The sequence below is a fragment of the Ammospiza nelsoni genome, chromosome 3, assembly GCF_027579445.1.
Source record: "Ammospiza nelsoni isolate bAmmNel1 chromosome 3, bAmmNel1.pri, whole genome shotgun sequence".
NCBI lineage: Eukaryota > Metazoa > Chordata > Aves > Passeriformes > Passerellidae > Ammospiza > Ammospiza nelsoni.
Window position 1 is genome coordinate 36,910,374 of NC_080635.1, and position 18,415 is coordinate 36,928,788.

The 18,415-nt window shown below is 35.1% G+C and overlaps 1 protein-coding gene across 3 annotated transcripts in view; it reads left to right on the forward strand.

Annotated features, from left to right (window-relative positions):
* Positions 1–18,415, forward strand: part of TTC27 (tetratricopeptide repeat domain 27) — a 111,475-nt gene that overhangs the window by 23,493 nt on the left and 69,567 nt on the right. For all 3 annotated transcript variants that reach the window (XM_059468298.1, XM_059468299.1, XM_059468300.1), the window contains 3 exons: positions 1,997–2,133; positions 4,775–4,887; positions 9,069–9,135. In XM_059468298.1, coding sequence (XP_059324281.1) covers positions 1,997–2,133; positions 4,775–4,887; positions 9,069–9,135 — 317 coding nt within the window. The remainder of the gene's footprint in view (positions 1–1,996; positions 2,134–4,774; positions 4,888–9,068; positions 9,136–18,415) is intronic.

Here is an 18,415-nt window from a genome sequence, read left to right on the forward strand (position 1 = left end):
ATGAGGCATAACCATCAATAACTCTAGAAAACAATTTCCAATATCCTTCTTGCATATAAATTTAGTGAAATGAAGAGTAGTAATCCAAAATAAATTTAAAATCAACAGATCTAGAGGATTAATAATTCTGAACTCTGAGATCTGTTTATTCTTTTCATACCCAGTAACACATCTCTGGGAATATGAACACATCACTTTAAATATGAAACAGAAAGTAAAGTTTCTGTGTAGGTTCCTTTTACTTTGGGAGGATATACCATAGAATGTTAAGGGTTGAAAGGGACCTTAAAGATCAAGGACAGGGGCACTTTCAGTACAGCAGGTTTCTCAAGGTGTTATCCAGCTGGCCTTGAGCACTGCTGTGGTGGTAGTGGTATAAACCAACCAAATGTTTTTTCAGCTTTAACACACGTGATAGATATTTTTCAAGTAAAAACCAGTATTTTGTCCCTGTAATAGCAAGAAATTCTTAGGTTTAAAAAATGGGGTGGGAGGTGTGAGAGCATAAATAAATCCCAGTTTCTGAGTGGTAGTAAGCAATTTTAGTGGTATCCAGAATAACTTTGCAAGTGTTTCCTTCAGCTGTTTAGGCAGTAAGACATAACAGGAAGTGAATTACAGCATAGTGATTTTCAAGCAATATTAAAATAGATGATTGAATGCAACTGTGTAAAATTAGTAGGAATCATTAGACAGTATTTTGCTCTCTGTGTCTCTCTGCAGTGTGCTGTGTGATTTTCAAAGTGATATTTTTAGAACCTTTTTCATTTCTTCATAAACTCTTAATACAGGGCTTTTCCACTAAAAGGGGTAATTGGCAGAAATGGAGAAATCAGTTTAATTTCTGGCTTCCCTGCTCATCTCTTTCCACTTCCAGGAAGACAAGTGTATGACTGCTATTTCAGTCCCTCTGCTGGATGAGGTTTATGGACTGTGGCCTCATCATCAGGCCTTTGTCACATGAGCAGTCAGTCATCTTTACCTCAAAGATTTTATATACTGAAAATTTTTCAAAATTATCACAAAAATAAGAACTTTATTTCATCTTAATTGTTTCTGCAAAAGCAGCAGATGGATTGCTAGCAGTGGATTAGCTTTCATTCCTCCATTTTACATTGTATTACAGTAATAATGAACAAGCAAACCTTCAAATTTTATAGAGTAATTTTTAGCTCCATTTTTGGCTCTGGTTATGAGCTAAAATTCTGTTATTTTAAGTTATTGTCCTGAAATTACTCTTTTATTTCTCTGCATTTTACAAGCAAGTTGCTATCAGAAGAGGAACAGATGTTTTTCCTTACAATTTGGTATCAGTGTCAATTACCACTTTAAAAACTAATAAAAATTGTCAGTGAGTCCAATAAGGAACTGAAGAAACAACTCTGGGTGGGGTCTCACGTTGTGCATTCTGAATCTTGGTTAATTCATTATAGAGCCTTCACTGTTTTGCTGTTTCACTCACTCCTGATATTACTTTTATGGTATCTTACGTGCTGTATTCTGGTAACATCATGTCTGTGATCCTTTTTCAAAGGATCTAACTCTTCAGGTGAAGACTTGAAATATTTAAAATGATGGCCTGTAAGATATTGTTAAGATATTATGGGATTTCCATTTGCATAAATATCTCCATGTAGTCACTAACTTCTAGCAGGCAAATTGAACAATTGTTTCTGGTTTATTGCTTGGAAATAAGCAGAGAAGTGGTGAAACTTGATGACTATGAGTTTTCAAAATGCTGAGTTATGGGGAATTTAATTAAAAGCAGCTTTGCTAGACTTATATAGCTGTGTTTGTAACGTGTATTACTTTGTGTGTTTGCTGGCAGTGAGAACACTGCAAAGAGATCAAGCAGAGGCTAACCACTGCTAAATTTTATAGGTTAATTCTCCATGTATTTCTCTATTTTGTCTGGGGTTATTTTGGTAGTAACTCTCTAGTATACTCTTAGATAACTGGTTTGTTGTGTTCATTAATATAAACATATTTTCTGTAGGTGCTTTGGGGAAGAGAACACGATTTCAGGAAAAATACGTTGCACAGCTTATTTTGGATGTCCAGAGAACAGATGGATTCTTCCTTCCTCACAGTGAACTAAGTCCAGCTGCAACACCTCTAGAAAGCTTGACAATAGTATGTATCTGAGAAGAATTGTTTTAATTTCTTAAAATGAAAATGTTCTGAGGCTTTTGTTGGGTGTCTACTAGGGAAAAGTGTGTTGTGCCTAGAGAAACTTAGCTGGGGTTTTTGAAAGTTCATGAAAGAACTGTGGCTCAGTAGTTTGCATAGTATTAAAGGACATGGGATAAAGCAACATATGAATGTCTGCAAGGCAGATGTGGGTACTCAGCTAAGAGCATGTTTGCAAATATGATCTTCTACAGTTCATGCATTAATTTTTAGTGACTAAGAATGATGGAGTTAGGAAAACAGGTGAGAAGCAGATTTTCAAAGTAGTCTGCAAGACATCACAGGATTTCAGAGATTCCTGTGGACTGACAGGCGTATTCAGTTACAGTGCAAAGATAGGAAATTGCTCTATTTATTCCTGTGGCATTCCTGAATTATGTGAGTTGGTTCTACTGATCTTAAGGGTGTACATGATGACTTCAATTATAAATTGCTTGAGAACCACAGTATTGATTTAGGATGACATTTTTCCCCATAAGGAGATTTAAATTTATTTGAACTTCCTAAAGAAGCCAGAGATGAATTGAGCCATTATGGTTCCAAGTTTATACTTCAAGTAGGAAAGCCTTTATTAATAAATACTGTGCCTTGGTAGACTTCCAGGTCAAGCAGGGATCTTAAGCAAAAAAAATTGTCAGTATTTCTCTATTTCAAAATTGAATGCATAAATATCTTAGGAGACTAATCTAGATTTTTCTTGTTTGTCCATTACCATATCCTTGGTGTTGCATTTGATTTGATGAAACAAGGTTGACTACACATATGACAACTTGGGCTTATGGTAGAGCTACATATGGCAACCCCTTATGGGATAGTGAGAGCTCAGGAGAGGTTGCCTGGTGAATGTTGCACTTAGTTATAGACTTCAATTACAACTTACCTAGAACAAAATGATAGGATGCATTGTTCTTAGAGTTCCTAACTGGGATATTGTTTGAGTGTTTTTTCCCAGTTACTCACAAATTTCTGAAGTATTTGCTCCCAGATCAGTTGCTGTGAAAGGAAAGCCTCAGGCTTGAGGTGATGAATAAGGACTCTTGATATGAAGTGGTATGTTAAAATAGTTTCATCAGTTTTAAACAATTCAGAGCTGTTTTTATGTTTTAAGGAATGGAAATCATGCTTTAAAGCTCTGGCATACAGTTACGGTTGAGTTCAGTTGATCAATATTTGTAGTGAAGCTAAAGTAATTAGGACCATTTATACAAGTTAGATTTTTTAAATGACTTAGGCCTGAAGGAGGAAATTGTAATTTATGTTACACCTGACGAAGTATCATTATACTAGTTCAAAAATAATTTTCCACTGGAAGTGTTAGATAATCCTTCTGTAGTTTAATACAGTAAGAGAAGAAAATGATGGTAATAAATTTGACTTTAAAACTGTGAATATCTTACTTATCCTCTTAAAATGAAAACTTATTTTCTTCATATTCTCTGTCAAATCACAATTTCCTTTCGTTTATATAGTGATAAAATACTGTTGATAAATGCATATAACTCACTTCAAAGCATTCCTGTTTGCTCTTTGTTCTTCTGTGGACCTTCATTTTGATCTTGCCAACGGAAGATATGAATGAGAAACAGCTACTACTGGGACACTGAAGGGAAATTAATAGGAAATTTGAAAAACTGTTAATATAAATCCATTATCTGTTTTTAATAGTTTGTAAAAACTACTACTGGTAACTAAAAACCAGTAGTATGATAATTGGTTTCAGGACCAGTTTTGGTTTGGGTTTGTTTTTCAAGGGGAGAAGGAAGAAGTATTATTACAGCTACTTCCTCTTTGCTTGCAGCCAAGGAAATCTTTCATTGTTTTCAAACAAACACCGATTCTATGAACATGTTAATTTGCACTTTTCAGACATAGATTAGATTATATTATTTTCTTCTTCAAGTTAAATAAATGGTAGATAGTGAACTACAGGTAGCTTTTTCTTTTTTTTTTTTGTAAAACTCAAGACTCTTTAAATAGAAAGTGTGTTCCGGAGGAAATTTTATGGAAAATCACAGGTAGTTGTCTAGGAGTAAAGGTTTTCAGAATGTGCTGGCTCAGTGAGGTCTTTTCAGTCTCTCCTGTTTTTTGGGTTTTTTTAATTTACCTTTACTGCCGGAAGTCATGGCTTATGTAGTTCGCTTTTACTGATACTTAAACAGGAATCCTTCAATTCCCAGATGGTTAGCCTGAAAACCCACATTAATGACCATAACATCAATTTGTTTCAGTTGTGTGTACATATATAGTAGAGGATGAAATTGTTGATAATTCTATGAGTAACAGCTTGAAAAAGGAAGCTGCCTTAAGGCTTATTTAAATAGAAAATTGATATTAGCTAACCTTAGAGTTGCTCTGAATGCTGTTCCTCATGCATAAGAAACAGTATATTTGTAGGAGAGATGTTTTGGGTGATAATTCCCTGTACTGGATTCATTACTTAGTTATTCTATCATAATGGTAAATTACTTTCCATTGTGTCATTCTTTAATGGTAGTATTATCCTTTTTCAAACAAGTCTATATTTTTTCATATTTTGAAGGCATAATTCTGTCTATTTTAAAATACTCTTTTTTTCTTCCGGCAGAATTATGATTTAAATGATGACACGCTGCTTAATGAGATCAAATTAGCAGATGCTGATCAGTACCAGGTACCTGATTTGTGTGCAGAAGAGCTTGCTGTAATCCTTGGAATATGGTAAGTTGGTTTATGGTTACTTTAAAACAAACCCAAAGAAACAACTGCATGAATCATTATTACAATGAAATAATGGAATGGTGAGTTGAGGGGACATTTTTTCCTTATTATATAGTCTGGCTAAAAGATTTGCATTATAGATGGATAACATTTTCAGTTTTCTCACAGTGAGCTGTAGTGTCCCATTGAGAATTTTAGCAATATTTCATTAATAGCTATATTGTGATTTTATCTTTAAAAAGCTCTATATTCTTTGTGCTTCAGGTTAGTTACATTTCAGATTTCAGCTGGCATTAGCTACCATACAGCGATAGCACTTCAGTACTTCAGTGAATTTTGAAAACATATTTCAGATTCTGCAGTTGGCAGCTTCCTGTGAGGATCAACCATCAAGCAAATGCCCTACTACTCACTGAAATGGGAATACTTGTATAAATTCAGTGTCTTTTACTAGTTAAAAACTATAGTATAAAGTCCTTGTGATTCTGCACCTTTGTTTTTTTCACCTTTTAGAAATTATATGCTACATGGGTTTTGTAAATAGCATAGGAGAGCAAAAGGCAGGCCTGAGGTCTGAGGATCAGAAGTCAGGGCATGTAGAAGCATAATATAGTCAGTCAGTGACTCTGGTGCAGTGTTCACCATCGCTGACTCTCAGAGTGCTTTTCTGATCTATGAGTTGCAAAATGACGGAATCTGTTCGATCCACTTTGAGGACCATGTAGTGAACAGTGGGTTGACATAAATTCTTAGCCCACTCACTTTTAGTCTTCCACACTGTGACTCAAGTCAAGGTGAAGCTTTTCCCTTGCTGAGGACCATTTTCACGAGCACTGTGTTTTTTAACATATTTTTGTTTTATGTTCAGGTTATATAATCCTTCCTGTTCCCTCCCTTCTGAAGGAAATTTTAATTTACCTATTGCTCTTTTTTGTTTTATTTCCCTTTTTTTAAGGGTACACTTTCAGTTTTACATTGGCGTGGTGCACAGTAGGTTTTTTGATCACAGTGTTTGAGTTTGAAACCATCATTGTCATGTTCTGAGCAGTGGCTAGGAACAATATTGCCTGCCAGTTGTGTTTGGCAAGACAAAACTAAAGACAACCAACCAAATCAGTGTTGCTTCCCTGAAGGATTGGCAAACCCCATTTAGTGGGTAGGGTGATGTTAAGTGACTGAAGCTGTCTCAGTCAGAGATGGAGACAAGATTTGAGATCCAACCATGTTGCAGAAAGGGTGTTGTAATAGGATGTCAGCTTTGAGAATTCTTCTTGTAACAGGGGAGAGTTTAGGCTTGGATTGCTGGCTCTACCCTTGGTGTCCATATTAGCTATTGTATGTCACTTTGTGAGGAAGCATAGACATGTTAAAGCATTTAACAGCATTGGCTTTTAAGCAAAACATTCTTCTCAAGCCTCCTTCTATAGCAAGTTCTGGGCTTTAATGCATGAGGACTTCAATTCTGGAGGGTAAATGCTTCATTTAATAATTAATAAGTTAGCTTTAGAATTCCTGTAAGCTGTTTCATTTTTAATAGCTTTAGCAATGTTCATTAATGTTTTTCATCTTTCAAAATCAGTTTTTGAAACAAGTAGTCATAATCCAGAAAGTGATGCTTTGATGACTCTTAATTCCACTGTTTCAAATATGGGTCATTAAGTCCCAAAGTTTGTAACTCATTAGTTAAGCTGAGTACTTTATCCATTAGGTTGTCAAGGTAGACCTGATTAATCAGATTTAAGAATTGGTTGTAAGCTGCTGACAATTAGCTTTTGTGGTTATACTAGAAAGTTCCTTTTTCTGCTGCACAGTGCATCTTACTCCAAGGTTCTGTTTAATCTATCTAAAGAATGTCTGTTTCTCATTGTTGTCTTTCCCCCTTTTATTTCAATAAACTCCTTAAGACAAGACTCAAGAGCGGTGAGAAAATAGCTTACAAAACTGAATGATGTGATGATTAGTGACTTCTCTTCATATTGCTATGAAAAGATCCCTCATCTTACATCTTACATAGTAGATCCTAAGTTCCACTCAGATTTCAACTCCTGAAATTCTCTGGGATGAACTGGTTTATCTGTCCTTGAACCAGAACAAATACAGGCCGTAGAAATTAAATGTTCATAAAGCAGTCTGACAAGAACTAACAGAGTCATTAGAAATGCTTAAAACTAAGGTACAATTCTATTCCAGATTCAGATTCACATTATAGCTTTAAATTTGACTTGATTCAGTACGGAAAAATAATTAAAACAATGTAGTTGTTCTTCTGTCTTTCAATACTTACATTTTTGCACTTACTTGTCTTCAGGCTTTGTAAATGCATGTGGCAGAAATGGAAATCAGAGATCTATTTTAGCACTGTTTTTATCTGGAAGAGCTGCATCTATTAGCTTCAAAAAGGAGTGACAAAAATTGATCTAGAATAAGAAGAGGATTAATCCTTCCTGCTTGAAACAATTTATTTTTAGGATGATGAAAAATAAGTTCTACTTTTGTCGCAATTTAACTGTCCCTTGGTTTACCTGTGCTTTTCAAAGGCTGTGGTCATGTCATTTAACGTTCTGGTTGCCTAAGTGCTGTTGAGTTGCTATAATCCTTGAACTTTTCTTGCTGCCTTTTTTTCCTCTTTTTTTTGTGGTTGTCTCCCTCCCCCCATGCATAGAGAAACTTGCTGTTGTTTACCTGAAGTCAGTTGGCTTGAGTTGACTACGTCCAGCCAACTAGAAGTCTGTCTGCTAGCAGCTGACATTGAATATGATAAAAATGTTTAACTGGAGCAGTGAAATTCTTTACGACTTTCCTGTTTGCATGAAATTCTGCACAAGGCAGGGAAAAACTAGTGAGATAGATATCTATATGTAGTTATAGGTATTTATCAGAATTTCTTTCCTGGATGTTACCTAAAAATTTCAAAACAGTGCACCAACAGCATATGCTTCTTTTTTTTTAATATAGGGAGATGAGGGAAAATATACTGAAGCAATAGTTAATAAACTTTCCTTTGTGTCTTGTGGCCACAGTCAAATAGCTTGCTGAAGCTGATGGTGTTGTGAAACATCAGCATAAATGGTATGAAGTGTGTGGAACCTCCATCATGGGAAGCCAGGGGAACAGACTAGGTAACAACCTGTCTGGAGAGGTTGCAGGAAGAAGAGCTGGAAGAGCTCTCAAGCTCTTCTAGAAATTGTTCTTAGTAGTCTGTGTGCATTTAAGGAGAAGAAATCATGCCTGAATAACCAGGCAAAGTAATCCCAAAGTAAGTTAAGTAATGTAAGTTAAGTTAAGTAATAGGTTACAGACGTAATTTCAGTCTGTAACCTATTATTACAATAAGTATCTTTGCAATTTTAGCCTAGAATGTGAAGCCTGCTGCAGAATTTAGTGTGATAAATTTGGGCTTATGTATATAGCCATTATATGGGTTTGGTGATGATCCATCATCTGTGTTACAGTTTGGGATATGTTTTCACTTGGTATCTTTGGTTTTAACAGGGAACTTGAATTATAGCTTTTGTTGGTTTTTGTGCAATTTGGTAATATCTCTTGTAGTATGTTTGTAAATGTTGGGGAGCTGTTGTATATGGAAAACATTCACCCACACAGAGTTGTAAGCCAGATTTCTTTATCATCTCTGTAAGCATATCCAACTCTGAATAAAATAATCTTAATTCTCACCTCTGTTTTCTTCTGATTTCCCCCCTGTGAATAGTTCAAGGTAATGGTAATGTAGGTTAGTGAGGGATGGACTCCTGTGCTCATGTATTTTGAGTGACTAGGAGGGTGTTTGGCTGAGATAACCCTTCAGCACTACTTTAACATTAGTACTTTCTAATGAATCTGCATTCAGTTAGTTATAGGATTTTAACTTGAAACAGATCTCTGTAAAAGCAAGCAATAGATTTTAAACTTTTTTTAGGATTAGTGAAATTGTTATTCCCATAAGCTTAAACCAAGGAAGACATTTCACTTGACGATGGTGTTGGGAAGGTGCTTATAAAATATCTTAGTCCCCTAAATGGTTCTTTATTTCTGTGTTCTAGGTCATTTTTTGCACATACCATACTCCCATTTTTCATTTCCAGAATGTCCTTCAGATTTCTGCAAGTTTGAAAAATGTGTTCTGAATAATGTTATTCTAAAGATGCAATCCGTGTTGTTTTATTTTTCTTTTTTCTTTACAGTATAGACTTCCAAAAGAACAATCCAATACACAAATTGACTGAAGAGGAACTTCTGGCTTTTACTTCAGTAAGTAACTTACCTGGTACTTAATAAACATTTTTTTACTTAATGTTTAAGTACCAAGCAATAATCTATCAGTCACCCTGATCAGGAAACTGTTTGGAAACCAAATTGGTGTTAGTAGTCAGATGTTTCATTAATTTTTTCTTATTTCAAGAAATTAAACTATGCTGAATTTTAATATTATTCTCAGCCATCATCATGCTGGAAAAACTTGTCATCTAAAAATTTAATTTCACCTCAAAACACATACAAGACATTTTCATGTGTTTAAGTTTTATTCGCTATATGAATTATAGCGTAATATGTGACTAAATAATTTTACAGCAAACTCTTCTTGTAACATTAGTGTTGAAGGTGCTTTTCTTTAAACACTGTTCAAGAAGAGTCCTAAAGCAGATTTGGCTTTATTCTGTCAGATTTATTCAGTCTGTATCCGATGTTTTGCTTTGACATGTTTCTTCCCAATTCAGTGGCTGATTTGCTGCAGAACAAATCTGTAACTTCCAGTGAAGCTTTGAAAATTCTCAGTATTTTTTATATAATCATTTTTTATTATTTTTTTACTTAAGGCACAGTTTGCTTCTGCCTTGATCTTTTCTGCTTTTGTGAGGTTTTCAACATTAGTTTAGGTGGGAGGTTGTAGAGGGAAAGACTTGTCATTATGTTGTCTTTTTTGCCTACTTTCCACAATGTTAGACTTAGTTTGGGCGCAGGAAAGAGGACTTTCTCTCCTACTTAAGACTTTCTCTCCTTGTAGTAAGAGACTGTATTGCTGTAGTAGTGTCATCTGAAAAAGTAAATTGTGGGATCTCAGCAAAAACCCCTTGGATTTCACTTGAGCTAGAATCTTACCACTGACAGTTGTAGTTATGTGAAAGGATCAAGGACAGTAATCTAAGGTTAACTATGGTAATGTTTGGCTGAGGGTTTTATGTAAAAGGAGGTTGTGTCTGTGAGAAAAGATAATCCTAATCTTGCTAGATACATGTAAAATAGGTTGGTTTAGAAGTACTGTGTGTTTAGGTCCCTCTGCTAGTGCAGTATGTGTAAGAGGGGATGCATGAGGGAATTCAGTGAATTGCTGTAAAACAGTTTGGGTTTTGTAGGTTTTTTCTTTGTTGGTACAATGAATGTAGTGCTATAATTCCTCCTTATATAATTTCTGAAGTAGTTTGTTTTCAATTACACTTTTGTTCTGGGTTTAGTGCGCTTTGTTTTATTTTTGTTGATTTTTTTTTTTCCCAAAAGGTAGGAACAGAGAACAGGAAAAAGTTGAAATGTAGAAAAAATGAGACTGTCTGCTCTCCTCTTGTAGTAATTGAAGTATCCAATAAGAATATTTGAGAATGATGACCATTAAAGGGGAACAAAAGATTACAGAAATAACAAACATGTATAAAGTAAGGAAATGTACACACAAAGGAAGCCTGTAGGAGTGACACCAAACTGGTGGACTGAGTACTGTAAGCTTTTTTTCAAAAATGGTGAAACTATTACAATACAGTTTTCCCCACAAAAGTAATGTTAATACAAATGTATGAACTTTTAAGACACGCATGTAATTTCATTAGGACAAACCCTGCCATTTTTGTTGTTAAAATAATGTAAAAACAGTATATAAAACAATAGAAGTAGGGTTTTCTCTGAGGACTCAGAACCTTGCTTCTCATATTTTATTTCCTAACTCTGTGCACTATTTTTTGTATACCCTTAGCTTCTGTCTCCTCACTACCACTATTGTTCACATCATTATTGGGTGGAAAACCAGCCATTATATACCTGAATCTTGAGATAACTTCTCCATTTATTCTGTCATTTTTATATTAAATGGAGTGATATTGTGATAATAGAATATCTTTAACTAAATTGACCCTACTCCTGTAGTGGTCTACTTCCAGAATATAGCAAGTATATACTTTAAATATTTTTAAAGTTTTACAGCAGAGTAGAAAGAGTCAAGGTAGGCTGTGCACTAGGGAAGAGATAATCAGCCTTCCTGTCATCCTTTATCTGACATTGCTTGACAGATAACCTGTTAGAGCAGGTGTAAGAAATCTGTTGGGTGAATTCTTCATCATGATGGGAAAATCAAACTGCATTTTTCTGCCATCTAGTGGCTGATCTCTCAAAAATCACAGGACAGCTGATTAACTTACTCTTTAATTATTTTATTACAATGATTATGGGGAGATAAGTTTTCATTTATTTACTTATAGTTTTTACAGAGCTGCTAAGTCAGCTATGGCTTGCCTCACACTTGTAAGATCAGCAGCCACTATCATGTTAGATCTCCAGAGAAACAGCTGAGAGATCTGTGTAGGCTTCCCTGTCACCTTGTACTCAGAGTAGCAAAAAAGCAGGATCTATGGCAGTAGATGAAGAGGAATGGAGATCATACCAGTAAGGCAAAATTCAGTCAACAGCAGTGACATAAAGAAGTAGCTGGTAGTCTAAATATTAGAGTAAATAGTGATTTACTGAGGAGTAATAATTCTCGGTATCAGAATAGTGTTCCTTTAAACTTTTTTAAACCTTTTACTTAATGTTTCCATTAATTGGATGTAGGGACACAATTGAATCTTAGAATTATTTCCTCTTTTCATCTTGACCTATGATCCCAAGACACAAAAAGAACAAGTATGAATTGTAGTAACACCATCCCAGATCCTTCCTGGAAGCCAAAAGCAGGAATCAGATATTAGCTTATAATAGTTCTTTTCAGTAAATGTACCTTTTGTGGCTCTTGCATCTGAGCCTGTAATTGTGAATAGTCACTACAGAATTTCATAATGAAATCTCTGAGCTCTTCTGTGTCTCAGATCTGTCATTGATGCAAATCCATCCCTGTGTTCCCTGGCAGTAGGGATGTTCTGTGTCGATGTTAACACAGCCTTGGTTCCTACAGTGTCTGTGAGCTGAGTAAATTAAATGGCACCTAGCTCTTAGTACTTGTATTGAAGGTATTTTCAAGCTTTGGTACTGCCAAAACAGGCAAATGAGCACTGTATCAATGCTGCTCTAGTAATTTCTTTAGCATCAAACTGCTCTGTGTGTGTGTGTGAGCAGGCATCTTCTCAGCCTACATGTGGATTCCTAAATCTGCAGGCTGGTTAGATGGTTGTCATGCATTCATCTGATATCTACTGAAATTCATGTTTCCTCAGGAAAGCAAGGCATTTCAAGTTATCTTAGGAAACTTGAAAAATTACAAGGCATTTTTAATTGATCAGTATATCATCAAAAGATCCTCTTGCTTTAGGCACTGAAAAACAAGTGCATGTGACCTGAAAATTCACTCAAGCAGAGAGAATTAAGATCTAGGTAGTACAGGAGGGAAAGGATGATCATGTGGATCTCAAGTAGATGATATTATCCTGCCTTGTACTAGGCGCAGTTTGGAAAATTGTCATTCTAGACTCCATTTTATATGTGTAAAAGTTGAAAATTACTGGATCTGGAAGAGCTATCTATATCTATGAAACAACATAACTTGTAATGCTAAAAATACCACTTTTAATTCACTGCTTGGCAACTGCAGTCAACTACAAAAGGATTGCTGCATTTAATTTACTGGAGTCACTTGGAAATAGTTGCTGTTGTCCTAAAAGCACTGTCTTTTGTAAAAAAGAATTGCTTTCAGTGTTGCTCATTTTTGAAGCAACTTGTGAGGGTGTATGTAGTCTCATTGACTGGGATAGCAGCTCTCATAACAAGAATTTGGACTTGAATTTTGAGATGTTCTAGTCAAATCTCAACCCATCGGTATAATACTTCAACTTTCAAGATGGTAATCCAGAAGTGAAATTAGATGCACTAGATTTTTTTTTTACTTATAGTTCAATTGTTGATAGAGTATCTTTACATAAGAAGTAATGAAGCTTGCATTCTACATGTCAGCATAAGACTGAACACAAAATTAAACATTTTTTTGAGGGGGATTGAATATTATTTTTTTCACACTTAATAGCTTAGGGTAACAAGTATAAATTTTTAAAATTAAGTCTATTATGTTAAGCACTTGGCCTTCTAAGAAAGCTAAGATGTATTTTAGAAATCAAATATCACACAAGCCGCTTCAGAGACACAGTTAAGTAGCTGGTGAACTTTCTGATTACCTAACTGACTATTGCATTCAGAAGCCATTTTAAGAGAGGGATGGTGGGACAGTAAAGCAGTAGTGACACTCAGTGCTTCTCTGGTAGAATTACTGGTTTCTTCTTTTTAATAAAATTTTTGCTGGAGCTTTCTGTGTAGGATGTAGGAAGTAGACTATGCAAGAAACCAAAGAACTAAATCAATGCTGCTTACATGCTTTTACATTAGGATTGTGTAGATTAGTTTACTCCCAGGTCCCTAAATCAGTTTTTCAATGCTTAAATATGCTTAATTGCCTTTAATTTTAGTGGATTATTTTTAATGGGAAAATACAATAGTGAAGTTCTGCTGCATTTTATATTGGTCAGCAGGTTTTCCCTAGAATTACACAAGTACATCACTGAGCTGTAAATCAGTGGCCAAAACACATTTTTAAGGAAAAAAAATCCTTTTAGGAAATGAGCAAAAGTAAGCCTTAAAATAATTTCTGTTAAATATTTGTTGTTTGCATTATTTCAAATAGGTAATGCAGGTCAGACAGTATACCAAAGAGGAGATGAAATGAACAACAGTGCTATGTAAGTGTGCATGGTATTAAAAAAATAAATCAAGATTGTATTTAAGCCTTTATAGAAATGTTTTTGATGTGAACATAAGTTTTACAACTGGGGACTGCAAACTATTTCTGAAATGTAAAAAAGTTCCAGGAACATATGAAACATACATTTAAGAACTGATAAATATTCCTTTGTTATAATTTTAATATTATGCAATTCTTGCAGAGAAATATAGAAAATATTAAATACTGGATGGTGTTGCATTTTTCTTCTGCAAAAGAGAAAAATGTTTTCTTTAAAAAAAAAGGCTAATAAGATTAGACTCTGCAATACAAGTTCTTGGAGCTTCATAGAAAGCTTACACTATAGCTTATAGTTTACATATCGGGAAAACAATGTTTCGTAGTCTAATATGATGGTCCAACAAATATCCAAGATTAAGGAGCTGCAGCTGGTCCTTAAAATTACCCGTTCCAACTGTTGAAGCCCTTGAACAGTCCAGGAGAAATGGTTTTTGTGGTAAATGTGATGAGCACTTAGCCCAGTGTGGGAGAATATTACTTTTCCCCCTTATTAGTGTATTACGATCAGGGGACATTGAGTGGCAGCAGAATTAACCTGTAGGGGACTGAGAAGAGAAAGTAACCAGTAACTGTGAGGGAGAAGTCTTGCTTTGTGCATCCCACATCTTAGACCTGTGTTTGTATCCTTTGGAACCCATGAAAGATAGAAGGAAGAGAAATGGAACCAAATGAAAACTTAGTTGCTTTGGTTTCTTAAAATTCTGAGCCTTCTCAGGATTTATGGAGAGCTGAGCAGTCTTTTTTTAATCAAGTGGTGAGAGAGGGAAAAGGAAGCTCTGGCTATTCTTCTCTCTGTGGACATTTTGAACAGGTGAGGATAACTTTCTAAAGAGGGAAAAAAAACACAGGGTAATAACTTGTATCTTGTTTGGACTACAGAATTGAAATTATTTACCAGCTTCCTACGAAAACAATGTATCGTGCTGAAATTGTTCCTGTAATACTGAGAGGGATACTAACGTCTGGTGGAGGATTTGGAGAATGTGGAACGAGTCTGCAAACTCCAAGGAATACTATGAATTCCAAAGATAGACCGGATGGGAATGTTTTTCCTCAGTGTTGAGCTACTGATTCCATAAGAGACTGTTTTTACTAAGGAATTTTAGAATGGTTGGATTTTTTTTTTTTCCAGAGGTGGGCATTTATTGAGTGTAATAGAAGCTCATGTTGTATGGTACCTTTGAAAATCACAGTGAAGGATTACAGTGCACTTTTTATTGAGTGTGTGTGTGTATGAATATGCATATATGATTACTTTTTCTGCTTTTCACTGTAGAAGGGGGCATTGGGAGGAGGGAGTGGAAGGTGGAAATGGAAATGCTTTGTTTTTCTCATCTTTTCTATGGCATTTGCAATATTAATGTGGAACTAGGGAGCAATCAAATCACAGCATACGATATTTTTAATGTTAAGCCTTCCTATCAAAACTCTATAAAACTAACATGCCAATTTGGTTTCTAAAGAGAAGTTGTTTATATAGCTTAAATAAAAGCAGTGCATTTTTCTCGGCTGAGAAAATGGCTGCAGTTTTTTTATGTTTTATATGCAGCAAGAGTATTGAAAAGCTCATTAAGAGTGCCATGTGTCTCTGCTGCTGTAACTTTTGTGGCTTTATAAAAAGTTTCTTTCACTTCTTTTCTAAGCTGTGTTGCCCATTTTGAATAGCCTCTGTTGGTTACAAGATTATAACACTGCAAAGGCTTTCTCTCAACAAAGCCCTGCTAGTTAACAAGTGAGACTTTAAGTAAATGAATTCAAAGCTAGTCCATTCTTTTTTTTTTTCTTTTTTTTTTCTTTTCTTCTAAAGGCTTTATTCAAAAGTCTGAATCATTTTACAGGAATGTCAGGATCTAAACACTTGCTAATTTAGTGCATGTATGCCTTCTGGCCCATCACACAGTACTGGGAAATCAGATTGAGTGTAGCAGAAGAGAAGCTGCCTCTTTCTGCTGCATGTGCAAGGACTCTGCTGGATCTCTTGGAAGCTTGTTCACAAAGCATCTGGTACTTGGGTGTGCAGTGTTTTGTGGGTAGGAGACTGGCCTGCTGTTGTCAGTTATGTTTGCTGCATTTAGATGTTTCAGGGTAAAGTAACTGGGTGCTGTAGTACATGTGTTGCAGGGCAGGGGTGAAGCTTGCATTCCATTCCAAAACTGGGATTAAGTAACAGTCTGTCTGAAGTTGGTTTATTTTACAAAGTATCAGATTTCAGCATAATTGACACTTTTATCCCTTTCAACTTTCTTCTCCTCTGTGGTCTGCATTCTTCCCTCAGTCCATGGGATCCACAGCTCTGCTTGAATTATATCTTGCAAGAGATGATTCCTGATTTATTGTGTGCCTTTCTGAGCAAGAAATTTGGGATAGCCTTTCCTTTCTAGCATGGTGTGCTCTTTTGTATAACCCGTACAGAATTACTCAAGCAATAGATTTTAGTGGGCTCACTGTAACTGCACTGGTAAAAGAACACGGAAATAATGTTTATATATTAATAGATTTTTTGCCTGTCTAAGGGTTTGAGAAGTTAAGCAGACAAATTTGATGACAATAACATTTTTTCCCACAGCAGCCCTTTCTTTTCCCTCTCCTCCTTTATCTATCAGCAGCTCACTTATTTTTTCTATCAGCCTCTCTGACAGCCAGTTGACATGTCCCAGGCTTCCCTTCCCCCTCTCATGTCCTTCACCAGTTACAACTATTATAATTTACTTCAGCAAGAAAATTCTCATTGCAACAAGAAGGTGAAATAAAACCCCCTATTCAACAGAATGCTGTCTGAGATATCATCTGAAGGAAATAAGACATTCTCACTGTTCTGTCTGATGCTTAGTAACCCCTTTTTGGTGATATTATGATCATCACTTCGTGTGTTATCAGTACTAGCAGTCACTTTTGTTAGTGACTTATATTCTGTGTATAATTCATTATATTTAGTGACTGTTTTGCTGGAGAGGGCACAGATGAACTAAACAAGGTATAAATGCAATCCTCCCTTTTTTCAAAGTAAATTTTTTATTGTTTTACTACTGTGTGAGGAAGAATTATTCTTAAAATTTATATAGCTATCATAATGTCTTGCTCTCTTCTTCTCTACCTACCTAAATATCATCCTTTCATTTTTTTTTCTTCCTAACCCAATACTTCAAATATTACTCTAATCTTGCTTGTTCCATAGCATCTGAAAAAAATAAAGGTGATTGAATTCTTGTTGCTAGTGTCTAAACAAGTTGAGTTTAATTTTCTCTGATGATATAATGTCTGTGTTTCAATTGGAAGTAGAATATTTTTCATATCAGTTCACCAGACAATCTTTATGGTCTATGTTAAAGATGAAATATAGAGCAAGTGCCATATTTTTTGTGACTTAATACACTTTAGGATAAGTTTGATTACAATGTCATAGTCTTTGATTGCAGTCATGAAGATGTGCAAATCTGATACTCATTGATTCATTTGTCATCAGTAAAATGTCACTGTCCTGTTGTTCTTGGTTCTATTGGATTCAGTCAGAGCTATTCTATTCTAGCTACTTTGGGAACTTGATAAGTAATAAAATTACTTTACCCTATTTCTGCATGACTTTCTTTTTCTGTTCCCCCAAAATTTGGGATGAAAAACTGAAATGGCTCCAAATTCTTCCTTTCCTTAATTCTTTTTTTCCTTTGGTCTTTTTTCATATTGAAGTCAGGTAGCCAAGCTACTGGGAAGGATTTCTAATTGGTATTTTCTTTTGTACATTTATTGACAGACAGCTCAATATTTTTGAGGAAAAAAAAAGTTTAATCAAGTTCTAAGTCTATAAACCAATGGGCTTTTGAAAGAAGATGTCATGGAGAAAGAGTTGGTGTAACTATTTTTGAAAACCTATTTTGAAAAACTATTTTAAAAAACTCAAAGAAACACACCTTTTATTCATGGAAATACTGCTTTACTTGCTTAGCTGTCCTTGTTTGAGTAAATCCTGTTCTGTTCAGCAGTGATCTTGGTTATGGTTTTGGGCATTGTCCTGCCCTTGTATGAGGAGTTTGTTGGCTTCTGTATGTTGTGGAAAACCATGGTGCCCTCTGGGTTACAGAAGGACAAAGATGCTCTCAAAGGAGCTCTGATTCTGGTATTTCTACAGTATTTTCTTTGTTTTATCAGAAGCAGCACATTTAAATAGAAGAATGGAATTTTGAAGTGCTGTTGGCCAGAAAGTAAGGTGTTATGGGTAAATTAACTTGTGAAACATTTAAATACATTTATATAGAGGGTATATGCACATGTATTTTACACATATTTAAAAAATGCTTGAATTCAAGTACTGATCACATATTATATGACTAAAGAGGAAGCTTTTATTCTTTCCAGTAGAATCCCATTGCTCAGCTGGATTTTTTTTTTTTCTTACAGAAATAGATTTTTACTGGTATAATTTACAGACCAATAAAGCAAAGTATTATTTTTTAGGACTTATTTGTAACATCAAATATGCAGGAAAGCTTCATAATGTAATTCACATGCAGTGTTTGTGAGCCTTATGAAAGGTACTTTCCAGTTATGCAAATT